Here is a 16,040-nt window from a genome sequence, read left to right on the forward strand (position 1 = left end):
CACATATTGCGTTTTCTTACAAGTTTTCAAAACAGTGTGAAGTCTATAGAATGTACTATTTGAAAAGGAGAAAATTCATTATTATCTGGCAAGTCCTTCTCTAAGCACCACAGAAGAAAAATCTCAAGCACAAAGCTGTAAGGTAAGTAAAAATTATGTTTTCAAGGACATTTTTCCTAGTTCACAGGTTTTCACCACAGAGAGCAGCATCACAAGACAGCACATGCACACTCACATCATACTGATACCAAGCAGAGAATAGATATAAATAATAATAATAATAATAAATAATCTCAAGTGTACCAACCTGCGCTATATTTTTGTTGAGAAGATAAACTCCATATTCAAACTGAAGCTTCTCCCCTCCTTTTGCATATAAAGGAAATCTGATGGGAAAAAAAAAAAGGGAGAGGGAGTGGAAAGTATTTAAGGTGAAATTATTCAGACGCTTATGTAAACTACAAAAAGCCCCAGATTCGTTTTCTGAGAGGGTAAAGATTTTAAAAGCTTCCCTTGCTGACTTCTCCCAGGAACCCCTCCACAGGATGGATTTATGAACCCTCTACAACTCCAGTCAATCAGCATTTAAAAACTGATGTCAAAACTCAACAACAGAATTCCATTTTTTAAAGTATTTCAGGTTTTTAAAGGACATTTTATGATTACCCCAGAGCTGCAACATCCCTCTCACCAATCAAAGTGTCATTTCAGAAGCACACAGCACAACTCCAGATCCCATGTTATCCCTCTGTAATCAGCCAATCACACTTGGTTAGCTCATTCCCCAACAGAAATAATCGTTTTAAAATGCTGTTTCCTTCTGATGATTATCCTGTGATTGACAGAGTACAAAGCCCTTTACACAGAGAAGAAATCTGCAGGCTTATTTACCAAAACAACATTCAGAATAGAAGTGGTTCCTTTCAACAAAATTCATACATGCACCAGAGGCTTGAGTCACAGCATCACAGGTCACTATACCCCTTGCAAACATTTTACTACTAAACATTATTTTTCCTACATGATGAATATTGCTCACCATTTTAAATACTCAGATGCAGCAAATAGCTTATAAGAACATACATGAGACAAGAGAACTAAAACATTAGTCCCTTAAATATTGAAACACTTTGACAGTTTCTCCATTAAAGAACATAATTTTATACATCTACTTAAAGAATATCTGCTTAAGTGAAGCACTTCTCAAACAGCTTTAACAGCTGCTTTCTACACTGTACTTGTAAGGATTGTCTTTTGACTCCTTAGCACCAGAGGTTATGAGATCATCATGGTCAATTCAGCAATCTTAGTATAAACTAAAATTTATTTTTATGGGAACTACAGCATGAATCAAGCTTTTGCCTTTTCACAAACCATGTGCTGCAGCTCTTAATCAAGATGCTGAATGAATTATCCACATAAGCCCCACGCTACAGCAGAAACCAAAGTCTCTCTAAAATATAAGATAACAAACACAGGAGATCACTACTAGAAACAACACACCTCATGAAGAGATGATTAGCCAAAGTGAATTTTATCATCCATCAGCTCCACAGTAGAGTACATTTGTAATGTTAAGAATTATATAGTGCCATTAAAGCTAAAGGCTAACAGGTCATGATCAGATATTGAGATGCCAGCTTCAGGTTTTATGCTACTTTCAAACTTGCTAGGTCTCTTTAAGTTGAGGAACATAAAAATCTCTGTGAGCAGTATATCTCTAGCTCACCTTGCTTAATAGATCTCTAAGTCAAACTAGTTCCCCATACAAGGAAATGAACCTTCTCCAAATGAACACGTGCAACAGAAATTCCACAACACATTATTCTAAGTGTAGAATACAAAGCAAGAGGAATTCATTTCAATATCTTCAATTACACCACCCAAACAGAGCAAGGGCTAGATTTAAAGGATAAGTTTACAATTAACAGTCTAAAACGAACCCATTTTTTTACAATAAAAGCACCATTAGGAACACAAACCATATTTCCCTGGAAGGTAGCATTTCATGAAGTCACTGGTAATGGGAGCCATGTTTCTATTATTAGACACAGAGCTCTTTGATCTATGCAGTATGGAAAGGGGGTAAAAACTGGCTTATGGTGCTCGCTGACATCTCCCACACACATATTCTTTTAAAAGGGAAAATCAGGCTTTTCTCCTTATCACATAGATCCTGCTTCTTTGCCAATATTCACATTTCTAGACTCTAACTTTCACTAATTGATCTTGAAAGCATTTAAACCACATACATCCTCAGGTCAGCTTTCATAACACAATCACTTAAACGAATGTCTTGAAAACTGTCTGTGGATGTCTCTGCATATACACATTCATGACTCAGGAGGAAAATATTACTAAGTTTTATGTCTCTCTCTTTGTGTTTTATCTTGCTTGCCCATTAAGCCTGGTCACAAGCAATAAACTCAAGGGAGAAGAACCCAAATATTTTATATAGTGCTTCAGTGAGTATAATTGAACCCAACTTGAACTGCTGCCTCCCTGTGTGAAATTCTTGCCTGCTCCACAGAAAAGCATTGTAAGTTTAATCTCTCCCTTTGGCATGCTGCAAAAAGCTGAGTCTGCTGTGTAAGGATTTAATTACACTCAGTACTTTTGAAAAACATGATTTTAGTGTTTTTATAATCACAAAATGCATAATAAAATTCAAAATGGTATCCGCCTACCTATTCTACTCCAAAGTGCACCTTTCTTCTTTCCATTCTTCCTGATGTATTTGGGGAAAAAAATCACTAAGCTCCTTTAAAGCACAACACAGATACTTATCCTGAGACAAAAAATTTGAAGGAGTGTGATATGTTTTGTAGAAAGAATCAAAAAATACAGGCTACAGGTACCCTTTGTATAATCAACAGAAAATATTATCTGAGAGAAGTTATCAAGTGTTGGAAATTTTTTCTCAGTCCAGAACAGAGCTCAGAAGTTGAGCTCTGGCCCTTCTCAGAGTAGTACTTACACACTCTAGGAAATCATGCATCTGCCATGTGAACAGTCTGGAATTATGAAGAAAAGAGCTTCTGCTCAGTGAGAGTCAATGTGTGCCTTGGAAAAAATATTTTGTCATTTATATACAGATACGGAATGTGATATTTCAATAGGATGTAGACTTCTTAAAATACACAAGTGCTAACACACCCTGAGTTTACAGCAGATTATTTATTTCTGTATATAAAGAGACAAGCAATAGAGCAATAGTAGTTTTAATAGTGACTGGTAAAGAAGATCCTGGTTTAGAGAACATTAGCCTGATACAAGAAAAAAATCACCACGTTTAGTAACTTGTGATTACCCCATTTGGAGCTGTTTCTGTACCTGATGTTTCCAGTGCTTTCAGGACACATGGTAACAGCCTGTACTGGGAAAAAGCACAAGAACTAGGAGGGATATAGGGAATAATCAGCCAGCAGGCATGCTTAAAGGTGGCTTTAGGATCTATGAGAATTGTGCCAAAGATGCTGAAATTGAACAAGCCCCACTCTGAATTCAGAAGGTGGAGAACTCTGGATAAGAGTGGTCTAAACTGAACACCAGACTGATTTGAACCAGATGGTCAATATGTGCTTTGAAGGGCTAAGAAGATTCTTGCTCTTAAAAGCTTACATTTGTTTTGGGAGTCTCAGGTTTTGCCTAGTTAATCCTACAGGACTGTGACAAACCCTAAGTTGTTACTAATTTCTTCTGGAGTCATGTTCTGTTTTATAGGGCTCACTGGGATACAAGGCAGATGACCAGTGTTACCCAGCTGCCTCATAATGCATATCTATAATAAACCACAAAAGACATGCAGGACATTTTTAGGCACACAGCTCATATCCCTTTCCATGGCATGTCACTTTGGACAAAACCTGTGCTTTTTTATGGTGATGCCACAATGACTGAACAGACTCTCCCCCAGTGAACCAACACTATTATGTTCAAGACCCAAGCACTCACAAGAAGAGGTTTTGATTGTCATTTCTCACAAATGGCAACAACAACAACAACAAAAAAATGAAACAAAAATAAACTCAAAATGATAGAATCAGATAAAAGACACTTTTAATCATCTCTGAATAACTTCATTTTAGGAGAGCTTAGAACAGAGATGACAATTCATCTGCCCTAAACTTACCTGACATCCTCATGCACTTGATCTCTCTCCCATATCTCCTGCTTGGAGGGTTCCCAAGAATAAGCCCTTTCTCCCTACCTGAAATCTTTATTTCAGCAAGTCATTATCCACCTTTACTTAGATCCATTCCCTATTACTTCCTAAGCAGACATCAGCTACTGGATAAAAACCTCTCCAGCTTAAAACTTGCTTTCCTATCAAAGGCAGCTAATATTCAAATATTTAAACTTCTGGAGGATGTGCTGATACACAATGCATAAGGCAACAAGTGTGAGCAGGTCATGGCTCAACAGAGCTGTGAAAAAGGGAAGCAGAGGTTACATGCTGGGTTCAAAGTTACCCTGACAGGGAAAAGCAACATCAAGTCAGACTTCTAAATATAAAACAGCTAAAAGTCTACCTGTAATCCACACTGAAACTACAAAACCACCACATTACCATCCACAATAGAATTAAGTTTTGAGTTCAAGGACCTCACAACACTTCACAAATGCTAAGTTTTTAAATAGTTAGTTTGAATACTTGCATAAGAAGTATCATTCTGGTAAGTATCAAGCTTAAAGCTACTCAACTACACCATCAACAGGACTCTCAGGGAGCCATTACTTTGTTTAGTCTAATTAGATTTTATACTAACGTATTTAATCAAGTAGAACACTCTGTAGACATAAGAAACACACATAACTCTAAGAAATTTAAGAGCAAAGTATAATCTCATTACAGTAAATCACATCAGGGTTACAAAGACTAGACAGGATACTAAATCAGTGGATACTCTGGTTTAAAAGTCTTTCTATTAAAAAACCAGAAGCTCAATATATGTGTTTCCAGTCAATATGAAAAACCAATAGTGGCTGTTTATCAGCATTTCCACTCCAGCTGATTCATGCAAATGCAAACAGCTGAACAGAAATGTCATTGGCAAACCAAGGCAAATTCCAATTTTCAGTTCAAGAAGGCTTCCTGAATATGTATAAACACATCCATGGTCTGGTGGCAGTACAGGAGTAGCAGACAGGATTTCAGATGAACACTTTTGCCAGTTGTGCTTGTCCAGGGGCCTGAACACATTTCTGCTAGAAGTCAGCTCTCTAATTCCATGGGATCCCTGCAGGAATCTGATTCAGAGGCTGCAGCCCACCCCATGAGACCACAAACCACTGCTCCCAGTTGCTGATACAAGGAGATAATCTTGTAACCATAAAGCTACAGCTACAAGGAAGCCTCATGTATCACCTCTAAGGCAAGTTCACCCTGCCCTATACACTCAGTGTGTTATCGTAACACTTTCTTCTAAATAAACTTCATCCTTCCTAGGGTGGGAAGGTTAAGTCACTTTCCATTGTTAATTTAAATCTTTTCCATGATTCCAAGATGTAACAAAGTAGACAGGGCTCATGTGCTGCTTGAAAGTAAAACCAAGGAATTCCAGGGGCAGATGCAGAAAAAGCCTCTTGCAAGTATTTTTCATTTTCATATTTACAGTTTGAGGTGTGATGCTTGCAGTTCATATCCATAATCTATTCTGGTGGGGTTTTGTTTTTTGGTGTTTTTTTTTTTTTTTTTTTTTTTTTTTTTTTTTTTTTTTGTTTTGTTTTGTTTTTTTTTTTTTTTCCCCTTATAAGGAGTATTATTGACTTCTCAACAAAGGAAAGGGTTGCAACCCATCTCCTACTGACTTTTAAAACCCCTGGCTTTCCTAAGAGCACAGGTGACACTTTGCTAATATGCTGTCTTCCAAAACTGCTCACTGATACTGATGTATTTAAAAAACAGAAAAGTGACTACAGAAAAAGAGATCTTTTGAAGTTGCCCACAGATACTGATTCTGGAACACCAGAGGCCTGTTTCAAAGCTAAAACTGTTACACTACTGGTGGTGTTTTAAGCATTAGACCATTCTTACAACTCAAATGAATTGTGCTAAGTATTCTACTCTAACCACTAAAAAACTCTTCACTGTCCTACTTTTTCCAGCTGACCCTCAACAAGTACTCATCAGCCATCAGGATCTCGTTTAATTTTGTATCTTTAGCTCATCTTTAGCTGTTTTACATAGTCACTCTGGTGCTTGATGAAGACTCAAGGGAATCACTACAGGATTCCTGGCCCAGGCAGATGGTAAACGTTAGGAAAAGTTGAATGAATCCTTATTCTACACATTTATTTCAGACCTCAAGTATCTCCTACGAATTCAAGTCCAAATACATTTACTGTTGTGTTCTGTGATTTATGAACTCTGCATCCAGAAATATCACACATCTACCATCTACTGATGGCCCACTTTTATTGTCTATAACCACCTGCCTTTAACAAAAACTATTTTAAAGCTTATGAAACTGCTTCATTTTTAACTGCTTTCACCTGCTTCTACTTTGGTAATACACCATATGTTTTAGATCTTTTATTCTCTCTTCTGTTCAGACTTTTGGCATATCCCAAATTATATTAAAGTCTCAAAGTTCAACCTGTACTTCAGAAAGCTCTTAAGGGAAGAAGTCAGTAAAATAATGTTTTTTACACATCACATCCAACTATCTTGCAGAGGCTGAAGTGTGGCACAATTTAAATATCATGTTACATCTCATATGACAAATTAAGTAAAATTCCAAATCTAGTTCGGAATCATGTTACATAGCCTTTGCAAGTGATTCAGAACTTTAAGGACCAGTAATATTTGCAACTTTATAAGCTAAATTAGGACACTTAATTATCACAGAATGGTTTGTGTTGGAAGGCATCTTAAAATCCATCTTGTTCCAGCCTCCTACCATGGGCAGGACTCGCTAGACTGGGCTGCTCCAAGCCCTGTCCTACCTCTCCCTGCACATTTCCAGGGATGAGGCAGCCACTGTTCCTCTGGCCAACCTCTGCCAATGCCTCTCCACCCTGACAGGAAAGAATTTCTTCCCAATATTCCATCTAACTCTGCCATCAGGCAGTGGGAAGACATCCTCCCTTCAAACTCCAGGCCTTTGCCCAAAATCCCTCTGTAGCTCTCTTGGAGCCCATTTATGCACTGGAAAGAGCTTTGAGATCTCCTTGGAGCATTCTGTTCTTGAGGCTGCCTCCAGAGCAGAGGGGCTCCAGCCCTTGGAACACCTCTGTGGCCTCCTCTGGCTTCACTCCAGCAGCTCCAAGTCCTTCTGATATCAGACCCCAGGGCTGGAGGCAGCTCTGCAGGTGGGGCCTCACCAGAGCAGGACAGAGAAGCAGAATTTCCCCTTCCACTGCTGCCCATGCCATGGAATCAGCCCACATACAAGGGCTTCTGGGTGTCAGTGCACATGGCCAAGGTATGTCCAGCTTCTCATCCAGCCATTTTCCCAAGCTGTCCTTCTCCTCAGGGCTGCCCTCAATCCATTCTCTACCCTGAATTTGTGCTTGGGATTGCTACAATCCTAATGCAGCAGATTGCACTTGGCCTGGCTGAACTTCATGAGGCTGGCATAGGGCCACCTCTTCAGCGTGTCCAGGTCCCTCTGCATGCCATCACTGTCCTCCAGCACCACACAGCTTGGTGTCCTTGGCAAACTCCATCTCACTGTCCGTATCACTGACTTAAAAGTGAAACTTACAGGTTAAATTGTGCTGGTCACAATTCCAAGCCATGAGAACACCATCACTGCTGTCTATTTGGACATCAAGACATTACCCAGTAGTTAAGTGCAGATTGGAATTTCAGTCCCAAGACTAAACGAAGCTGACACCACCACATTTTCACATCACTGTATTTACATTATCTTTGGTACTTCCACCCCAACTGTGTCAAATTTGTCAGAGAACAAACTCAACCCAGCTTTTTCTTTCAGTTCTCCTTTTCAAGGACAGTAAGCAAAATGACTGCAGGGAGGTGGCTGCAGAGCAGACTTGGCAGAAAGCAGCTGAAACCCAGTTATTCACTATGATACAGATAAAGAACTGATGTAATTTCTGTGACTGTAAGTCACTCATGTCATAGCAGAGTCATCTATCAGACCTGGGGGAACAACTGTGTCTCACACAACACTACTAAAAATGGGTCAGTCATGAAAAAAATGAGTTTCAAGCTTTAGACCATGGATAACACTAAATAGCACAATCCAGATAAGATAATGGCCTGAAAAAAAGTTCTTGTTTGATATGTCTGAAGTATGAGGAGTGTACAAGAAAAGGTTTAAATATTTACTGGAGTTGGAGTTATTTCAGCCTCACCCCCTTTCAGGGTCTGCAAGGGGGGCAGGCAGGGGAGGAAAAAACTAGTGTTTTCCCTCTAACCTAACCACATCCTGTTTGCTCACTGCAATGGAATGTTGTATCCAGAGGAGGAAGCCTGTGTTATTTAAAAGTCTTGAGACTTCTCTGAACCAGAAGAAATGAAACCCTGAAAGCCTTTTAAGTGAGAAGGACCACCACTGTCCAGACAGCTCATTTGAAATCAGTTTCCCAGGACACTTCAAATTAAATGCTAGGACAAATAAGCTGCTCAAGCACCAAAATATCCAGCATTCCTAACATCTTAGCACTCCACCTGAAGATCAAGTTCAAGAAGTTTTGGGTGCACAGCTTTAAAAACGGTTTCATTCTCTGATAAACTGCACCAGAGCTCTGTAAGTTTCAGAGCAGAGACTGCACAAATATTCTGCAGAAGACCCAAATTTAAATGAAAAGACAGAAAAAAGGACTACAAGCATGCATTTTGCCTGTAATTACAGATTAAGATATAAATATGAGTTACAAATCACAAGCTAATTCAGACTGGATTACTACACGGTTTTGAGTTCCTACTTAACAGAAAAAGCTACACTTTCAAAACAAATTTGATGACAAAAATACAGACTGCCATGAGGAAAAAGCATATCCCCATTCAAGCTTTATACAATACATAAATAATTAGTTTACTGGGGAAAGAAAACATTCATTTAACTTAAAGAAATGTATTTTCAAAACGCTTTTCTGAACAGTTCAGATGATGATAATCAAAAGCAGAAGCATCTTTCTGTGCTAAGTGTAACTGCTGTGACCTTGCTTTTGGGGAATGCACAATAGCTTCAGTATGTACAGACCACAAAGAGAAAATAAAAGCAAAGATCCAGATTATGAAAGTCAGGCAGTTCCTGACAACACCATTTTGTACAAGAGGGTATCATTCTATTGCTTCAGCAAATAATTTCAAACACCTCAAAATCATAGCAAAGAATCCATGGAGCTGGTGGTACTGATGGCTTTTTGTAAGCTGAGCATTTCTGTGACATATTTCAGCTTGGATTCAAGGCTTGCACCACACAAGCCATGATGGATGTCACAACACATGGACTATCTGTAAGGACAGAGCAGACAAACTTGCTACCAGAACTTTAAACCTCACTGCCACTGAAGGATCATTTTTAACTAGAAGACACTTTATAGACGTCAAGTCCCTGTTTATTTAAAAAATGAAGTAATGTTTTAGAAAAAAAAAATCTCAACAGGAGTATAGCGTTCCAATGTGTCTTGGTTTGAAAGCCAGTTGTCTGCTAGGAAAGGCAGAAGCCTCCCTTGGAATGGAGAATATAAACCCCCTCCTTCTGAATCACTACAGTTTTGAATTTAAGGGGTTCTCAGGCAAAGAAGAGATGAGAACAGGAATAACATTTTTTTCTAGCATGTATAACAAGGCAAACAAACAGCAATAACTGTGGCATTAACAACAAAGAGAACCAGGAACCTAGTGAAAGCCCTTTCCCCTTTGGTGCAGTTCCGGTCACAGCCAGCAGGGGCGCTGGTGGCTCTGGGCGGGCAGGGAAGGTGCAATGATTCCTCCAAGGCTGCAGGGGGCGCTGTCTAATGGACAGTGAAAATGTCCAAGCCTCAGCTCCCAAGCTTTACCTGCCTCCCTTCTCATGGTATCTCTGTCTTCCCAAGAGAAACTCCCAAAAACCAGAGCAGTGCCACCAGACACCCTCTTTCTCCGAGGCCTGGCCACCTCCTCCTATCTAAAGCACCCAGCCATCTGTGCGTCTTACCAACTCAATGGGAAAAATTTCCACCCAGTAAAAATGAAAAAAAAGGAAAGAAAACTCAACCCCCAACACAGTGGGAATAAATTAAGACTAGTATGTCTTCACAGAAACATTTCTCAGCTGGTCTCAAGTGTCTGGGGTCAGTGGTCTCATCTACTGCAGTAAAAAACATCTGCTTTCTCAGACTGGCCAGGAGCATGTAAAAACTTCCAGTTCCCAGACATAGTGTTAACAGTATCTAAATTCATTAAATGACACCCAATCTAATTCTTTATCTAGATACAGCAATATCTGCTGACTCAATGAAGGCAAAAGCATTGTTTTGCTGATCAAGAATCAAATAAGCCAGGATTGTAGCTAAATATCCTCAAGAATTGTAGAATGTAAGATACAGTTCAAGATAAGTTCATAGCAAAAAGCATTCTTTGAGCAATACAGCTGAGCCTTTAACACACACTCAATCTATCCCAAAAAATCAACTTTTCTGATAGCTATTCAATTTCTCAAGCAACCATCTCCCTCCATCTACGTTTGCCAAGATTTCCTCCCAAAGCTGCCATTTCATTACCTCAGCCGAAGTATCAAATATGATTAAAGACCTCTCAATTGTTTTGGAAAATCTTAATGTCAGTGAAAAGTTATTCTTCACGTGCTTGTCTTCTGATTTTTCAGACTGCTTTGTTTGCAAGTGACTTATCTGTTACCAGGCACAGCAATAACAACTTAAGTGGTGTTGTAGTAAGTCTACTGCAGCTGAAATCCTGATTTTCCCATCCTTCCAGACTGGAGTAAGGCCACAATACAGAGGATCACTTACAGATTGCACTCATTCAACAAGCCAATGCTCCAAAATCATCCATAGGCCAGTTCAGCAACACTTATCTCCATGTACTTGCAAATCCATCTTGCCACACTTAAAAGAAATTAAAGATAATACATTGACAAATATGATTTGGAAGCATTTTTGGACCAGAATTGGCAAGGAATCCCATGTTTCCTTTATTCAGAGGCCTGAAAAGAAATTTTTTACATCAGAACTTCCACTGTCAGTAACTCACCTTTCATTATTGAACCACACAAAACATACCAGTTTTCCTGAGCAATGCAAATGAGCAGGTCTATAATACAACACCAATGTATAAGGAATGTCACAATGTATGTCTCACTCCAGCCAAAATAACCCTTATTTTGCCCTAAGCTGGCAGGCATTCTTTATTAAAAATTTAGGAGCAGACTAACAGAAGCATTAAATACAGGGATTGAGAGAGACAGTATCAGAATATATCAGAAATAGTTTCTTCTCAGAATTCTCACTCTGTTATCGAGCATGTGATAAAATGTTAGGTTTGAGTTCCACAAGAACACTGCCAAAGAATTTAGGTGATTTATTCTGCAACCAAGCTTGCTCATCACTGGAGAGAAGAGCATGTTGCTGTCTAAGTAGCTTTAATTTGGGACTTACATATCCATAGAATCACAGAATCATAAAGGTTCTTAGATCTTTAAGAACATCCCAACCCCAACCACTCACCCAGCACTGCCAAGGCTGGCACACACTCCCTCTGCAGAGGGCTCAGGGTCCCCTTCCCAGAGAGGCTGGATGGTGAAAAGGTCCCAGTTCAACAGCTGCTCTTGTGAGCAGAGGTTCACCCACAGAAAGGAGAACAGTGAAGGACAGAAAAACTCCAGAGCAGCAGTGAATCCCCCAGGCAGCAGCAGTCTAGCACCAAAACCACAACTGTCTCCACTCTGATCTTGAGAGAGTGAGAGAGCTGAGCCCAGCTCCTGATCCCCAGCCAATTCTTGCAGTATCTCTGCATTTCCCAAGAGAAAATCTCCCAGCTAAAAGACATAAGCAAACTGCACCCCCTGCCTCCCCCTGACCACATCTTTTGTTTCTTTTAAGTATTTGTCATTCCCATCTCTTAGACAACAAATGGAAGAAAAAATTCCTGAAAAAGAAGAAAAAAGAAAAAAAAAAAAGGAAAAATCCTAACCTCCAACACCCTGCAATGAAAAAAACTCAAGAGCCAAGTATGTAGCTATATGCCAGTCAATAATGAGGACACTGTGTTATAGCAAAGATCAAATACAGGGATTACATCACTGCAATTACTCAACAATTTGTGTTGGAGTTTGAAAAGCTGCTAAAGGACAGGTAACTGAAATGAAGAAATTTAAGAATGAATGCAAACTGCTGTGCTCAACACAATTAGGAGCAAGGGAGAAACGTGATCTATTAGTTTGGAAAGAAAACTGCCATTTTAGACATTTGACATAAGACATTGGAGTTGGTAGGATTGTTTCTTCAATAGCTGGGAAGAAGATCTCCAGCAGGAGCTAATTCTGAAAAAATCTTGCACAACACAGGTAAATAGCCCAACAGGGATTAATTTACTGAGCTAAACTCTCTCCTTTTCAGAAATGTGTTGTGAAATCAAGTATTAAGTCACAAGAGTTTGGAAGGCTGCAGCATGAAGGACTAAACCTTCCAATATGTACAAGAGAGCAGGAAATTGAATTAATCTTTACACACCCCCACACAGGGAGTTCTACTACTCAGAAATTTATTTTCAAGATACAAATGTCCTAGTTTGCAACCCTTCTCAAAGTGATGTACAGGAAGGAGTATGATCATCTGCTTCAAGAACTACACTGAAGCAAAACAGGTCAATTAAGGTACCCAGGAAGTGTGTTCAGACAAGTTATTAAAATGGTGTCAAAATTACTTTGCAAGATATAATTATATAGTTGTGTTTTATGGTGCCAAACAGGAAGACCTCAGCAACTTTAAATCTTAAGGCAAATTACCTTGCCTGTTCACCCAAAAGTCACTAACCTTTGAAGAGAAATCAGACACTTTCAAGCATCCAAACCCTGTTGACTAGGTACAATGAAACCTTTCCATCTTTATTTGGATTATGAGGAATTAAGTGTTAAAATGCTGTAATACTTTGACTGCATATTTCCAAAGAGAAGAATTTGGCTTTTCACAGCTTCCTGTCAATAGAGTCAGCTACCTCCCACAAGTTCATTTCCCCACAGCCATTTTCTTTGCTCCTTTTTCAAACTTTTGGGGAAAAATGAAGTTATTGATGCTGCAAGACTGACTGCAGCCATCCACACACACACAGAGGGTCTCAGAATCCCTGAGTTGTAAGGGACTTTAAAGCTCATCTCATTCCAACCCCCTGCCAGGGCAGGGACACCTTCAGCTAGACCAGGTTGCTCCAAGTGCCATCCAACCTGGCCTTGAACACTTCCAGGGATGGGTAGTCCATACATTCACTGGGCAAACGTGGCCAGAGCCCAGGATCTGAACAGAGCAGTTGGCCTCCCACCAATGGTCAGTGCTGCATTCCTGGCAGTTTAGTGGCTTCAGGCTACCTAAGGGAACCTTAACCAGTAATTGCCACCAATTTTGTGTTATAACACACAGGGGCCAAGACAGTGGGAAAACAGGCAAAGTTCCAAAACTACACAGGAGAAGACATTCAGAGAGTGAACTTAAAGACAGCAAGACAGTTTCCTAGAAGGAAAACAATAAGAGTGTAGCTACATGTTCAGAGACAACGATTACAGAACAAATTAAAAGCTTTATGTCGAATATTCAGTTGATTTATAGTAGGTGGCAGGTTACTGTGTTTTTTCAATTGATTAGAAAATTGTGTTAAAAGAAAGCTATTTGTTTTCTCCCATTTATCAACCACTATTCTGGCAGCAGCTGGCAACAGCTCCCCAGTGAAACTGCATTTGCTGCTGACTATGGGAATAAACAGCAGATAGCAAAACATAAGAGGCAAATTCTCCAAACAGAAACCAAAACTCATGAAACACTAAGAAACACTATTTAAGTTTTTCCAGCATTACTGGATGCCAAATGAAAGCCACGTATGTGCCAACAGACACAGAATAACAAAGCTGAGCTCCTCTATTGTATCCCAAAATTCCAACAAGAGGACCTCCACAACTATTCCACAGCTACTGACAGCAATAATAAGTAACTTCAAATTCCATATCAACTCAGACTACCCAAAACTGTTTAAGATGGGGTTTTTTGGTGGGTTTTTTTTTGTTGTTTTGAAGAAAGCAGATCAGTGTATTTACAATATACTCACTCTCGCTCTTTCTCTGTCAGCTTGTCATTTATGTTATCTTTGATTGTAGACCTGGAGCCCTTGTGAATTATAGGATACCTGAGTGGCACTTGTAAGAAGAAGGATATCATGGAAACGAGGTGAGCAGTATAGCCCAGGGCAACAGCGATGCTTCCATCATCTTTTGCTGTCAATGACAAAAAAGATTCTGCTATTAAATTGTATCCACTGAATCCTAGTATTCATCTTTACTGATCAGAGAACAACAATTAATGTAGCTCTCAGATGTCAGAACCCAAGGACAGAAGGAGGTCTGGAGTCATTCTGCTCCATGCTTTACAAGTGTTTGCACTTCAGTGTTGTGTTTGCCTCTTGTGATGAGGCACACAAAACTGATGATGGCTTGTTCTCCTGCAAATTTTACTTTCAAAGCTACACTGTCAGGATGAGGGAGGGTTAAGAAGAGATGGGAAAAGTGAAACAAAATTCCCAAGACAAAACTCTATTATTAAGCTCTCTGCGTTTCTCTGGATGGAGTTGACACGTGTGAGAGGAATCAGGGAAAGTTGATTCCTCCTCATCCTGAACTTTAAAATCCTGAACTTTATTCAGAAGTGAGATCAGTTGGAGAGACACTGACCCCAAGCTATGTACTCTGTTCTCTGCCAATAGCTGGAAAAACTTAGATTAACCCATTGTTTTAAAGTATCATTTTCAATTTGACATCGAAGGTTTCAACCTTAAAGCTTCACCTGCCAGGAATACAAATAGATCTTGCAATTGAAACTACATCTTTTAGCCATATAAAGGCTTTTCCTTTCTCTTTTCCCTATTTTTAATTCTTTTTAAGGGATACAGATAGCACAACAATCATCCCTTCTGATGCATCCATGAAACCAGCTGAACAGAGGACCTTTAAGAAAGCTTATAGTGATATTCAACAACCAGACTAAGCTCTATCAGAGCCTGTCACAATACATGTATTTTAGTTACACCCCTGTCAAAATGTATTTTGCAAAAAAGGCTCAAAATTTGCAGCAAAACTGGCTTTTTAGGGATTTTTTTTGACCCTTCAGACACCTAATTTTTTTAAGAGATAGTATCTGCTGAGTCTGAGGTAATATCCATGCCAGACAGCTGGGTTTCATATTTAACTGCTTGTTTCACTAAACTGAATGCTTAGTACTTCTTCCTCACAGTACAATACTTTTAGAGACTTGAATAAAGAATTAGTAATTATTTTGCAATGAATCAACACCAGGAAACTAAAAATGGGCCAGAAGATGGCACACTACTGATTCTTCAAGAGTTAGCAAACTGAGTTCATTATCACATTTAGTGCAATCAGGGAAACAAAGCAATAGACTGATTTTTGTCCTACTGACAAATTAATTGGTTTTAAAGATTATTCCTCCAATATTCTAGCATCTAGTATACATATTATTAGCACAAGTTAATTACTATGAGGTAGCTTTAAAGAGTTAGACAGTTGATGGAGGTTTTTGCTCTAGAAACTAGAGTGAACAAGAACTGGGAGCAAGAAAACTTCAAGGGGATTTTAATGAATTTCCAGTTCATGTCAAATATTTGTAGAAGAATGCAAGAGTTACCTATACAACTGTTATACAGGCAAGAATATGATATATTTGCTTCTGCAATAGGATGAATAGAAGTAAAAACAGAAGGTCACTTGTAAAGTACTCTCTACTGTCAGAGTGGTTCAAAGTTGGTTTTTGGGGTTTTTTTTGGGGTTTTTTTTTTTTTTTTTTTGACAGGTATTTATTTGGCAAGTTCACTGGCACCTACAGCAAATCAAATGGGGATTTAAGCC

General features: G+C 39.2%; 1 protein-coding gene across 2 annotated transcripts in view; it reads right to left on the minus strand.

Moving 5' to 3' along the window:
* The window catches only part of UVRAG (UV radiation resistance associated), a 66,838-nt gene that overhangs the window by 18,552 nt on the left and 32,246 nt on the right, over positions 1-16,040 (minus strand). For both annotated transcript variants that reach the window (XM_066340657.1, XM_066340658.1), the window contains exons 12-13: positions 14,231-14,396; positions 308-386 (exon numbers count right to left, since the gene is read on the minus strand). In XM_066340657.1, the coding sequence (XP_066196754.1) occupies positions 308-386; positions 14,231-14,396 (245 nt within the window). The remainder of the gene's footprint in view (positions 1-307; positions 387-14,230; positions 14,397-16,040) is intronic.

Source organism: Sylvia atricapilla, chromosome 2, assembly GCF_009819655.1.
Source record: "Sylvia atricapilla isolate bSylAtr1 chromosome 2, bSylAtr1.pri, whole genome shotgun sequence".
NCBI classification, from domain to species: domain Eukaryota; kingdom Metazoa; phylum Chordata; class Aves; order Passeriformes; family Sylviidae; genus Sylvia; species Sylvia atricapilla.